Source organism: Penaeus japonicus, unplaced genomic scaffold (assembly GCF_977035675.1).
Source record: "Penaeus japonicus unplaced genomic scaffold, GWHDUDI00000001_assembly GWHDUDI00000025, whole genome shotgun sequence".
NCBI lineage: Eukaryota > Metazoa > Arthropoda > Malacostraca > Decapoda > Penaeidae > Penaeus > Penaeus japonicus.
The window spans coordinates 18,829,547-18,844,726 of record NW_028234427.1 but is presented as its reverse complement, the minus strand read 5'-3'; the positions used below and the strand labels follow the sequence as shown (position 1 = coordinate 18,844,726).

At 32.3% G+C, this 15,180-nt stretch overlaps 1 protein-coding gene across 2 annotated transcripts; it reads right to left on the bottom strand.

Annotated features, from left to right (window-relative positions):
• Nucleotides 1–352: 352 nt before the first annotated feature.
• LOC122257464 (uncharacterized) lies at nt 353–11,349 on the bottom strand. 2 transcript variants are annotated; one of them, XM_043022753.2, is made up of 3 exons: nt 11,133–11,349; nt 2,658–2,902; nt 353–1,317 (listed from the first exon to the last, which is right to left on the bottom strand). In XM_043022753.2, exons 1-3 carry the CDS (start codon nt 11,236–11,238, stop codon nt 910–912), a joined length of 759 nt encoding a protein of 252 aa, XP_042878687.2. In that variant the 5' UTR covers nt 11,239–11,349; the 3' UTR covers nt 353–909. The 2 variants fall into 2 exon arrangements, with proteins under 2 accessions (XP_042878687.2, XP_042878688.2); XM_043022754.2 differs by having other exon boundaries at nt 2,658–2,899.
• Nucleotides 11,350–15,180: the final 3,831 nt, after the last annotated feature.

The following is a 15,180-nucleotide window of genomic DNA, read 5'->3' as shown; positions in this document are numbered from 1 at the left end:
TTTCCTCTACAAAATTTACCATTACAAAAAATTATACATACATATATATATATATATATATATATATATATATACATATATATATATATATATATATATATACACATATATATATATATATATACACATATATATATACATGTAATTTTCACTTGTTATATAAGGATATTCCTATAACAGTCAGTGCAAAGGTCCTTGAGAACTTAAACAATCTTTCATAGATTTACTGATTTGACTCGCAATGCATTATTCAAAATGTCTTAATTATATCACAGATTTTCACAACCATTTTATTCAAAATTGTGTAATTCAAAAAGGTTGAAGGGGGAAGGAGAAAAATAAAAATCATCCATTCAAATTTCAGTTTTATATGTTTTTATATTATGAAATTCATGCAATGTCAAATCCCTACATATCTAAAATGATGAAGTTCAACTATTTCACCAAAAACTTCACAACTTACTGCCTTATACACTATAAAAAAATATATGCTGTGTATTAAAATCAGTGATATACTCTGAAAGAGGTAGTCTTTAATCTAATATGGCAAGCTATAACTGCATCACTGGATAGTAAGGCAATATTAATACCACTGTATATTTCAAATCATTAAATATGAAATGTCATAAATTAATTCCTATATATTTACATGTAAATAAAGCATTCCTTTTTAGACATGACAACTTGGATCAATGATGAAAAAAGCTTGTCCTGAATTTAGTTTTATAAATCTCAGAAGACATTCCCTGAGATGAAAAGACATAAGAATAACAGACAGGTGTCCACTTTTCCTGTTAGAAGAAATCAGAGGGAAAGAAATGAAAAGCAAATTTGAGAGACGAGAAAAAAAATCATATGACTTCAAAACATAACACTATGATGCAAACAACGTGGCACAAAAGCTCAAAATCAAACATCCTTATCATTCATATACATGAGTATTTGCTCTTGCTTGCTTAGGATTTCGCACTGGGTTTTAGCAATGTTCTGCAGCTCTTTACTGATCTTTTTCAATGCCCGCAACTTCATTCTCTCTCTCTTTTCCTTTCTCTTCTTATACGCTTCCTCATTGAGATCCCTCTCCTTGAGCTGCTGCACGTACTGTTCCATCATGGCCTGCCGTTTGGTCCCCCTTTCTATTTCTTTTCCGACAGAGGGTGGGGGGACATGGACTGTCACTGATGATGGGAAACTTTGCGAGCTGGACGAGGGTGTGTAGGAGTCCCTAATAGGGTAGTTGGGAGATTCAGGCATATATCTTGAGTAATTGTCTGTACCTTCATCTCCAAATTCTGGTGGCAAGAAGTCATTGAGAATCTGTTTATGAAAATAAAATGTATAACTAAAAATGAAAATAAATATATAATCATTACTTATAATCATGTAAACATTCTTAAAGAAAAAATTTGTAAGACCTGTAATGCATCCTTAGACATCACAAATTACATAAAAATAAAATGAAAGTCAAGTATTCTTTGATTCCCTATAAAGACTATTTAATAATGGTTGCACATAAATCATGATAGAATCATTATTTTGAATATATTATGGTTATCTAACAATGACAATGGCAAAGTACTCTCTTGGTCATATAGCAAGTACCTACTTGTATCTACACTTGTTTACATCTATAATGCCTGGTCATAACTTCATAACTATCAGAACCTGCTATGCCAAAAACTCAGAAAAAAACATCATGCAATTACCAAGGCTACAATAATTCTCCATTATCAATCTGCTAGTAATGCCAACACTAGGATATTATAAATGACCCCCAAACTGGTCTTTTAGTAAATGTTATACAAGGTTGTATGATTGGTGAGGAGGTATGTTTCTAGCCTTTGTCTTTCATGGTTCTTTTTGATGATTAGAACCATTTGTTTAAATCATCATCTTGCTGACAAGTATTTAGATCCCTTTAAATAGACAAGGTATGCTTTCTCATATTATATTACATACTTAAATATCTACTTCTAGATTCCTCCAAAACACATGAGATCACTGACAGATAATGGAAATCAGAATAATATTCATCTCCTTTATTCTCCTTAACCCATTGACAGCAGATGGCATGATTTGCTGCCAAGGCAGAGTCGGTCATAGACGCGGATGGCACTGTGCCAGACAGTGTAAACCCTCCATCTTACTGTATACATATTTTATTAAAACTACGACCAATGGGTTAAATAATGACTTGAACTGTGAAAAAGCAGGCTGACTTCTTTAATAGAAAACTAAATACTTCTTCAAGAACATGAACAAAAATAACCAAATATCACTGAAATGATTGTTGCCACGGCTGATCTGTTAGACTGGAATGGCTAGCAGGTAATGAAATCCTGGTTCACATTAGTGCAAAACAGGGCAGCACCATTATAACCATGTATGTAATCATAAAATAAATAATTGTGATGAATAGTTTCATATATAATGTTTTGGTAACTTATCAATTCTTAACATTCAGGCAAAATGTGGATAAGAGCACAATAATGCTGTGGTAAACAAAAATTTATGCCAAAAAAAAAAAAATCACCAGACATACAAATGTTTAAACACCAAAATACCACAGTGTATAAATGGCCTCTTAGATAATTCAACAGAGGGCTCACAATCAGTGAAAATTAAGCCTACCGAGAGAGGAAAAACAACAACTATACCTGGTAGTATTCCCACTGTAGCTTTCTTGTCTTCTTTAATTTTTTGACTCTCTTGTAGCTTCCTAAGAGATTGTTCCATTTTCTTCTAATTCTCTCAACAGAGAAATTATAGCCATGCTTACAGAGCTCTTCATAGACATCCCTGTAAACCTGAGGCCTCGTGCGTTGATATTGCAGCTCATTGTACCGCCTTCGGATGAACTTGATGAGGAGGATGGTTGCATCATTGTTAAATTCCGTATCTTCTGAAATAACGGGCATTAGATTTAGAAAAGTATACCGCACTGGATGTATGGAAGTAAAATGGAGGAAAGTGTAAGTAAAAGGTAAACCTCTGGAATAAAATATTTGAAAACTGCAGTTTATCTGGGAAAAAACAAACAAACAGACAGGGTCTTCTCATACGAAAAAAGCGGACATAATTTAACCCATTGGTTGCGGTTTCAATAAAATATGTATACAGTCGGATGGCCTGTTTACATTGTCTGGCACGGTGCCATGAGTGTCTACAACCGACTCTGCCTTTGCAGCAAATCATGCCATCCACTGTTAATGGGTAAACAAGCAATTTGGATATAATATTAAAATTCTCAATCAATTTCAACTAACAATCTGACCATAGGAAACAATATAAGAAAGGGTTGGATGCAAGTCAGATGTATCATAATGTATAGTTATTGCAACACGATAATTAGTGAACCATAAAACCTATTTTCTTCTGTGAGTGATATCTTTTAAAATATTACTCAATGGATAGTTTATAGATTTAAAGGTTAATGGAACTCTAAAATAAAAAATAAATTATATGTAGATTTTCTGAAAATAAGTGCCAACATAGTAAAAAGAGTTTTTTTGGGGACAAGATTTTTAACCCATTCCCGCCGGGACTGTTTCGTCTTTTATGGCTTCAATGCCGGGGCTCTTGAACGTATATTATATCATCGACAACGTATGACGGCACCCGCGCTATCATATTACATAATCGCCGTCTGTGGCCGGTGCCCGGCGGTATTGGGTTAATCACCCATATTCCAGTTTCAATATTCTAAATATACTTTATACTTACTATTACAGGAAGCACAACACCATTTTCTTTGCTGTGATGTGGTTCATATCACATGAATATTATGTGGAATCTCCAAGAAAGGATAAATCCTTAATAATTTTGAAAACACAACTGACTCAGTACCATAAAGAAAGTTACAAGTCAAGGTTAACATGGAGGTAAACTCTGATCTAAAAGGATGTAATTATGTCAATAAGATCAAAAAAATGATAGCAATGCATGAGACAAGCCTCCAAACTGAAGATGAAAATCAATGAGCAAATACAAACTTAATAATTCACTAATGTTCAATTAGAACATGACACTCCTAACACTCCTACATTACTTGGTACTACCAGTCTGTACACTGAAGATTTGAAGATTTTTTGTTTAAAAAAAAAAAAAAAAAAAAAAAAAAAAAAAAAAAAATATATAAATATCTATATATATATATATACACATATATATATATATATATATATATATATATATATATATATATATATATATATATATATATATATATATATATAAGCATAGGTACAATGTCTTTTCATTTGTCTTTGATTCTGGACAAACCATATTTTTTCAATAAAAAACTAAAAAAAATACAGGCTTAGGCCAATGTTGAAAAGTGTTACTTAATGACAATTAACCTTGCAGCCATGAAACAAAAAGCATCCACCATTGGTGTGGTATCTATAGGTGCCATGAGTTTTCTGAAACTTCCCTCTTATATCTGTTTTAAAACATAATGAAAGAGACAACAATGTTATCTAAACCTCTATCTGCCAACTGCTTGCCTCATACCTGGACCCTTATTTCCAATCATTCCTTCTTTTCTTTTGTAGGTGCTTCAGTTGTCATACAAGATTTTGTGTCTTACTATGTTTAGTTGTATATATTGACCATTTGAGCAATAGCATCTTTTTTCTTATTTTCTCATTTTAATAGTCTAGACTTTATAGAAGAAACTGTAGCTTTGAAGTAAGTGTTCATCAAGATTTATCAATATTATCATATTTATGCAAAGAGAAAAGTATGGTCATATTACTTATTTTTGAATTTTGTTATGAATAACGTAATTATATAGTATATACAATTTATATAGTATATACAAAAAATAATTTTTAAGAAAGGTAGCAACATGGCAGGAGCCTGTGATTGACCTACTCTAGCAGCAGCAGATCTCCAATAATACTGAAGTCAAGCTTGGAGTCTAAGCTGTTATTTTCTCCTATCAACTAGTCTGTATTGCCTATCACAAACATCTCATTATCAATGCCCGGGCCAAAGGAGAGATAAAAAAATAATGGCATGGGGGTGGTAAGGGCATGAAGCCTGTTGAGTGGTGAATTGTAGGTCAGCAGCAGTTGGATGGTGGGTTGTCTAAAGAGATGGGTGGGTGAGAGTTTAGGAAGAACTATGACCAAAGCAAGGCAGAAGTTTGAAAGGATTCAGAGCTGCTGTGTACCTACTTATTGACACTTTTCTCCCCATTGATTTACGGAAGGGATAAGCAGGAGAACCCAAATGCAATGATATAAACCTCAGGTGAGGTTTTGCTCCATAAAACTATCAACTTATCTAAAATATCTATATTTTTTTCCTTAATTATGGCAAATATAAACCTCATCGCTATGATTAAATTCTCATTTGCTAATAACATCAAAAATCACCAAAGCCAAGAGCAATATTCTACAGACTCTCACTTGACAATGGATGTATTAATGTGGGCTTCTGTTGGAGCATGCATGTATATGAGCCCAGATTTGGAGATATAAACATAAATCCCGGCATCAACTGGTTAATGCTCAGGGCACTACATAATTCATATCATCCATGTGAGGTTGGTTGCTGGGGGGGAGGGAAGTGTTAGAATGATTAGGGTGTAAGTGGCAGCTTTTTCTTTTGTGTTGGTTTTGTGAGGTGTTTATGAAGGTTTCGATTGTTGTAGTTTCTTTGATGTTTTGTGGTAGTCTGTTCAAGTTGTGTGTTGTGTTAGAAGAATGAATGCTTGTAAGATTCAGTGTTGGTGTAGTACGTAAGGAATTTGTTGTTGCATGAATTTTGTGTCCTATGTGTCTGTACACCTGTAAATATTAGTGCTTGTTAGTGTCTATGAAATTGTTTGCTTGTCTTGAGCAGGTCCTGTTCCTTTGGTTTTTAATGTGACCTGTAATGCATATAACATTACAGTACTCCAAAGTCTGCTCTAACACTCATTAACAACTGTTTTAAATTTTAAATAAATATCATTCTCTCCAGTGTTGGATCTTGAAAAACGGAAAATTGTGATAATATCAACCAGTGGTGAGTTCCAGAATCCATCAAAGTGGCGTATCTCAATAATAAACAACAGTCAGCTCTTCAATCCAAGTACTTTACCAGCATATGAATAATTTAAAGTCTACATCAACAATGAATGAAAGTTTTGAGCAAAAGCTATGGATGGCTCTCCTGAAAAAAAATGTAAATATATCACAATAAACCATGACAGTGTATAGTTCTAGTTAATGGCCATGCAACTTTCATGAAAAAGAAACAAAATGAGCAATTAAAAATAAAGAAGTATTCCTCTGGGTTATATTTTTCAGTTAATGTAGGAATGAGCCTATGTAACTGATGCAAGACTGCCATTTGACAAGTTTAGTGGAATGAGAAAGACTTAAGCTTTGCCACAGGACTGATTTTTATGCCCAACGCTTGCTCATTTATACATTTGATTAACGAAAATCTCCATTTTGTTTTGTTTTGTTTTTTTCATGTGTGGAGACTTAAAGAGGCTAATGGTAAGGCTATGTTTATTTTTCTAGTAGGGCTATGTTTATTCTTATAGACTGTAGACTCAGTGTAACATCACTATCACAAATTTATGTTAAAAGAGGTACAAAGTTTGGTGAAACATTTTCTTTATTGTCACAAAGAAAAAACAAAAACAGCTATATACACTCCTCCTCACTCCTAATACATTCAGCAAAACAACCAAACTGACAGCAGAACCTTACACATATTGTATATGATTAAAAATGCCCATGGTATCAGTTTGTTCCCTCTCATCTGCAATGCTGGTTATTGTTTTGAGATTTGTACAATCTCATGGGTCATACAAAATTCAGTAAATTTCAATAATCTTATTCCATACATACATACTCAATGGAAATCAAAGGTTCCCTGCCTTCCCAGCCACAGCATCTACAATCCTTAATAGGTAACCCACTTTGCACTTTCAAATGCTTTAAATATTGACATGTTTGAGTGATCAAGCAGGAAACACAGCAATCAAAAAGAGGTCTGGAGGTACTGCCCTTATCTTGGGAACACAGCAATAGGAATATGGTTCAGATGCAGAGCCCCAGGGTTAGGAAGATTTTTTTGGTAAAATTTTCATGATGACAATATGGTTTTATAGACAAAATTCAGACTGACTGCTTTATTTAACTGTAAATACAGGTAATTCAAATTAATTAACCCACACAGGACGGGTGGTACAGCATGTGTACCGCGCATTCAAAAGCCCAGTGGCCGGGCGGCACAGTATTGTGCCAGCCATTCAATTGATTTAGGCCTAATAATTCGAACGCCCCGGCATTTGGACATTCAAGGCTAGAATTCCCCCGTCGGGGATGGGTTAAGTTAAACCTTTAGTTTCTGAGTTAGCAACCTCCCATGGGAAAATAGGGTTTTAGGGTGGGGGAGCCACAAATCACATAAAATGTAGTATATTTCTGTCTACTGAAAGGTAAAAATGTGTGGTTACTTTACAATTTACTTGTCTGTGTGGTGTAGTGTATGCATAGTGATCATGGTTGCCTCCATCTAAGTACCTATGGAGCTACAGTGTAAAGGTCAACAGATATCCTCAATGTATATTCTTGTTTGAACTGATTCTTTATTTAACCAAAAACCTTTTCAATACATTGTCAATATGTATCATGTGGCGCCAATGAACATCCCTTACCAGATCCATCAACTTATCTTCTTAATGATGGGTGTCATGTATCTATGACATGGCAAAAAGTGCATAACATTGGGCATCAATGCATACATGACGCAGCATCGGGATCTACTCACAGTTGAAGTGTGCTCACATGATATTTAGGCTGTAATGGTATTAGTTTCATAATTACAACGTTCCAAAATTGGCCTAAACTCTTGTTTTGTGATGGATTTATAAAAAAAAATTCATTAAGCAAGCCTGCGCTGTCTGGAGGGAAAAAAACCCAGCATTTTCCCAGTCTCTCTAATTTTTTGCTGGTGCCATCAGAATCATAGACTGCCTGTCCTGACAGCCAGTTAGGTCGTTAAGCACACTGTCGTTATTGGGTTAAGTACACGTAAGTCTACTTGGTATGATAACCACCTAGAGTCTAGCTTGAAGTAAAAAGCAATAAGGAACATGAAACCGTTTTGACTGACTTGTTGATATAAGGGTTGTCCTCATTGGTTGTTGTGTATAGACAAACTGAGCACCTGTAAATATTTTTGTCCGATAAATGGCTCTTTTCTGAACAATTGCACATCAGGTAAAACAAAGCACATTGTTTGTAAATTAAGGATAAGCTGAGCTGCTGTGTATATAGTATTTGGGTAAATTTTCCGAATAATACTGCGTTACTAAATACCACAAAAGTGGTATCGATGGATTCCACTCAACCTCTACAATTCATATATCTTGGATATAGTGCAAGATTCCACCCTTGTACCCCACAATCTGGGTCCCCCTTTTTATGGCACTTCGTGCTACCTTGTGCTACTTTGGGGCATATTTTGTATGCAAAATCTTAACCCAATTACCTACCCTATTAACCCGTTCCCGACGGGGCCAATCCGGCTTAAAAAGACCAAAATTCCGGGACTCTTGAACGCATAAGCCTAACGCGTCGGGATGCTCGGCCGCACTGGCTGTGAGCCGGGCTGGACAAAGTAACGCGTCCCCGGCGTGTAGCCCAAAAACCACTAGACGTGATATCTTGTCATCCGTCGTTAACGGGTTAAGGGCACTTCGTGCAACATACCTTGTGCAAAATACCTCGATAACCACCAACCTCGCCCTGTAATTCAAACATGGTTGTGTTTACATAATTACAGCTTCTGACGAGCTGTGGACTGGAAACCCTCCATGAATTACCTACAAGCATTGTCATATTCTCTCAATAGAGTGCCCTCTATTGAGTGGTCATGTCATTATCGGTCCTAGTTTCCTATCCTGAGGAATATATGAGTTGAAGTCTCAGTTGCTGTCATCATGGCACAGTGTGAAGGTTATTCATGGTCACGGCATCATCATCTACAGAACTAATTATGCATCACAAATATCACAAAGTGCCGTTAGCTAGGACTAACTTAAAAATTAGCATGAAGTGCCTTATAAAAGGGGTGGGTCCAGGGGGGGCAAAGTCTCCCCTTGGCTAGGGCTAACTTCAAAATTAGGTCAATTTAGGTAGGTAATTGTGTTATGACTTTGCATACGAAATATGCCCCAAATTCATATTTTACCCCGCAATTTCCCTGATATACTTCATGCCCTCGCATACTATTGGGACCCAAATTGTGGGGCATAGGGACAGAATCATGGGTAAAGTTGACTATATATAGATATCACAGGATGAGAAGAATCCATCAATAACACTTTTGTGGTATTTAGTAATACGACACTATTCGGAAAATTTACCTATATTTGTATAACAAATGACTTTATTTTCAATTTGTATAAGAAATGTCTGAGATGAAAAGAATTCACAGACTAACATTGCATCCTTTCCTGTGGCAGTAACATTGTCATTCACTAAAACCATCCCATTTTACAGTTCATAAGCAATCCTTGAGGAATATATTGTGTATTTAGGGTGAAATTCTTGTTTGTTAGAGTAATAGGGAATTGGTCACAGAGGGATGTGGTCCAATAATAATAAAGTAACCAATTCTGACCCTACCTGTTTAAATCATGCTTCCATAATCGGAAAATCTACTTATGCTTATGTTGGAGGCAGAGCGACACCCGGTGCTCAGCAATATTTTAATTTGCAATCATTGGTTTGATATGCCGGCGATAATGCTTCGGTAAATTTTCCGAATAACGCCGCGTTACGAAATACCACAAACGTGGTATCGATGGATTCCTCTCAACCTCTACTATTCATATATAGTGAAATTAATGAGCGCTTGCACCCCTGAAGCCCACAATCTGGGTCTCTTTTTTAAAGGCACTTCGTGCTACCTCGTCCTACTTCGGGACGAGGTAGCATATTTCGCTTGCAAAATCTTAACCCAATGACCTACCTAACTTTGCCTAGTTTTGAATTAATCCCTAGCCAAAGGGGGGCTTCGCCCCCCCCTGGACCCCCCCTTTTTAGGGCACTTCGTGCAACATACCTTGGGCAAGATATCCCCGAGTCCAACCATCCTCGCATCCTCTGCCCTCTGAAATTCAAACATGGCTGTGTTAGTTACGTATTTACGGATAGTAAGCAAAGTGACTGTGGACTGGAAACCCCCCAAGGAATTACCTGCAATGTGCTGTTATGTTCTCTCAACAGATGGCGCAATATTCCCCATTATTTACAGTATAATTATAAGTGCCATGCCCTCTATTGAGTGGTTCGCGTCATCATCGTCCTAGTTTCCTACCTGAGAGAATATATGAGTACGAAGACTCAGTTTTGCTGTCATCATGGCGCAGTGTGAGGGTATCTATCCGTGTCGCGGCATTTTCATCTACAGGACTATTTACGCATTCATAAAGTATACACGAAGTGCCCTGATTAGGGTAGATCCACAGGGGGGAATAGCACCCTCTTCGCAAAGGCTGACTTCAAAACTAGGGAAAGGGAGTAGGTAGTTGGGTTAAAAGGTTTTCGTCGGATACCGAAGTAGCACGAGGTAGCACGAAGTCCTTGTTAAAAAGGGGGGGTCCAGGGTGGGCGGAGGACGGGCGAGAAGAAAAGAAGGCCCACCCCTTGGCTAGGGCAAACTTCAAAACCTAAGCAAAGTTAGGTTAGGGGTTAATTGGTTAAGGATATTTGCAAGACGAAATAATGGCCGGAATTCTGATTTTTACAAAATTTTATTAAAAACCCCCGCAAATTTCCCTGATCTACTTCATTTTACGGTTGCATGCCCTCCTCCCCCTAGCTATCCGGGAACCCAGATTGTGGGCTTCAGGGGTACAAACGCTCAATAATTTCACTATATATGAATAGTAGAGGTTGAGAGGAATCCATCAATACCACTTTTGTGGTATTTAGCGACGCGGCGTTATTCGGAAAATTTACCAATGCTTCAAATAAATTAACCCTTAAATAACAGCACACCATCCGAACACCCTGAAAACAGCATCAAAACCGCCCCACCACAGACCCCACCCATTTCACTGGCTCCGAATCATTCTCTCCGAGCATCTCTCAACACTGGCGCCATTTTCGCCTCACCTCTCCTGTCGTCCTCCTCCGCGGCTAGCACAAACGCCCCATTCTCGTCGCTGGACACTTCAATGGTCTGGAAAGCGGCAATGTCCCCCGTTTGAAAAGCCGCCATGGAAGGGCAAAAGAAGGTTTGTTTGTAAATAAATCCGCAAGAAGCCGAGGCCGTTCTGAGAACCTGCCGTCCGTCTGCGTCCGGATTACCGTTGATCCCCGAGAGACTGCGGTCCTAATTGTATTTATCTATCAATTCCCGCTATCGATGTTTTTTTTGTACAGATTCTGACCCTGTTTAATTTGTAGGAGTTTGTTGTGTTTCTTTATGAAGTTCTGGACGGATTTTGATGGTACTACATTTACATTCTTTTTTCGCTTTGGTTCCCCGGATTGTGTTTCAACAGACTACTACGTTCCTGTTTCTTTATTTCTCTGCTCCTCTGCGAGCAACTTGTTGTGCTTTAGATATTTCCTATATTTATTTCTTATTTATTTTTTATTTAAAGGATCATTATAAGCACTTGTTTCATCACCATTAAAAAGTCCATTCGTGTGGCGTGCCTGTATTCTTCTATATCAATCGCCCTTGCTGTTGAAGTCTTGTCAATGAGTAAAACATGAGATAAACAAACGCGTAGTAAATATCTTTAAAAAAAATAAAATGTTAAAGAAAACCATGAACTATAACACCACGTGAAATAGATCCGCTTGTGCATAAACATGTGGTTAGAAGTTTGGAATCTTCCTGTTGTGTTTTTGGTACCGGATTCAAAATTTTACTATTCATTTTACTGCCTAAATGGGGGCCAGATAGATTTTACACTCACGATGCATGCAAACTTCAAATACATACTTAAATGTAATGAATTCTTTTATAAAGTTTTTTTTTATTCCTTTCAACCATCCACTCTGTTCTCAGTAATTCAATCCCCCCGCCCCCCCCCCCTCCCACCCTCCCACACAGCCATACACACACACACACACACACTACACACACTCTCGCTCTCTCTCTCTCTCTCTCCTCTCTCCCATCCTCTCCTCATCTCTCCTCTCTCTCTCTCTCTCTCTCTCTCTCGTAATCTCTCTACCTCTCTCTCGGCTCATCCTCTCCGCTCCCCCTCTCTCTCTCCTCTCTCTCTCTCTCTCATCTCTCCTCTCTCGCTCAACACAATCACTCTCACATACACACAAACAGACACAAACAAAACAACAAAACACACACACCACACACTACCCACTCAACAAAAAAAATATACACTAACTCAATGTAGTATAATATACAACATATATCTATAGTATCTATCTATATTGCTATCGATAGAGATAATTTATATAGTAATAGTTAATTATTTATATGCTATAGATTATATAATATATATAAATATATATATATATAGTTCTATACATATATATATAAATAATTATAATAGATATATATATATATATATATATATGGTGTGTGTGTGTGTGTGTGTGTATGTGTATATATATATTAATATATATTAGATATATATTATATATAATATATATATATCAATATATATATATATATATATATAATATATAATATATATATATATATATTTATATATATTATATATATATATTATATATATATATTATATATATATAATATTATTAATTTTGTTTTTTAAAAAGATTATAATATTTTATAAAATTATTTTAAGGTTTAATTTTTTTTTTTTTTTTATATTTATTTAATTAATCATTAAATTTTAATAAAATATTTATATATTTTAAAAAAATTTTAATATTATATATTTTAATTTAAATAATAAATTTATATTATTTCTTTTTATATATTTATATTTTTATAAAATATTTTTAAAAATTATTTTTATTATTTTATTATAATATTTAATATTTATATTTTATTTTTTATATTTATATTTATATTTAATACAATTATATATAATATATATTTTATATAATATTAATATATAATTATAATATTTTAAAATATTATATAGTATTGTATTTTTACATTATATTTTATTAAATTATATATTTATATAAAAATATATAAAATATAATATATATTATAATATTATTATATAGATAGTGATAGATGATAGTGATGTAGATGGTAGAAAGGGAATAGTAGATAGATGATAGATAGATAAAAGTAGTTTTGATATACATACACAAAAAAAAATATTAATTTTATATTATTTTAAATATTATATATTATATATTTTTTTAATTTTGTTATTATTTATATATATATAAATTTATATATATATATAATATAGATGATAGTAGTTAAAAAATAGTGATAGATTGTGTTTGTGTATCAGAAAGTATATGAAGAGATAGATTGTAGATAGATATACGTATATGCATAAATATATATATTTTTTTATATTATATATATATAGTATATTATATATATATATATTATAATCCATCTTTCGGTATCGTTCTTGAGAAAGACTTAGATCAAGGAGTTTATTGAATCATGTTATTGTTATCAAAAATGGAATTTCTAGATAAGGGTTTACACTAAAATGTAAATTAATAAAATATTCAGCTGAACTGCCAGTTGGAAAGTATTATGAACTACTTAAACTTGTATAAAATCAAATATATGCATTTGTGTATATATATACTCATATATATATATATATATATATATATATATATATATATATGTAGATATATTATATATCTATTATTATATATATATATATTATATATATATATATATACATATATGTATATATATTATGTATATATATATATATATACTATTTTATATATATATATATATATATATATATATACGGTATAATATTATATGTATTATAATACATTAATTATATTATTCTATATATATATAATATAGATATATATATTATATATATATATATATAAATCGTATATCGATATATAATATTTATATTATAATATATATTATATATATATATATATATATATATATATGTATATATATTATATATAGTTTATATAATATATATTTATTTATATGTATATATACTATAATATATATCTATATCTAATCTATTATTATTATCTATTCTCTAACTATTATCCTACTATTTATATTTATATATATATATATATATTTTTATATATATATCTTTATATATTATATTATGTATTATATAATATAGTATATTATAATATTATATATATATATATATATATTTTTTATTATGTTTATATTATATAATATATATATATTACATTACTATATCTATATATATTATATATATATATTATATATTATATATATTATATATATTTGTTATTATTACTACTCAACACACAACACAAACACGCAACAACACAAACACACAAAACACCAACACAAACACCCAACCACCACCAACACACCCCACACATATATATATATATATAGATATATATATAATATTTATATATATATTATATTATATGTGATATGGGTATTATATATTTACAATACTTATGTCTATATATAAAACTTATATAATATAAATTATATATATATTATATATCTATATTCTATATATATAGATATATATACATCATATACATATTTTCATGTCTTATATATATATATATATGTATATATCTTTAATATATTTATATAGATATATTTTTATATTTATATATATGTATATTGATTATGTACATATATATATATTATTTTTATATTATATATATTTTTCATATCATATTTTTTATATATTATATATATATATTATTTATATATCTCATATATATATGAATATATGTATGTATATGTATTCTTGTATGATATATTATATAGATGTATATATATTAATACATACATTATACATATAAATATATATATATATTATGATATATATATTAAGATATATATATATTTTTATATATTTTTATATAATATTTGTTATATATATACATATATATGTATATATAATATATTTCTATTTATTTAATATTAATATATATATATATATATATAAAAATATATTAAGTATATATATTTTTATATATTTATATATATATATATATATATCTAGACATATGTTATATATATATGTATAAT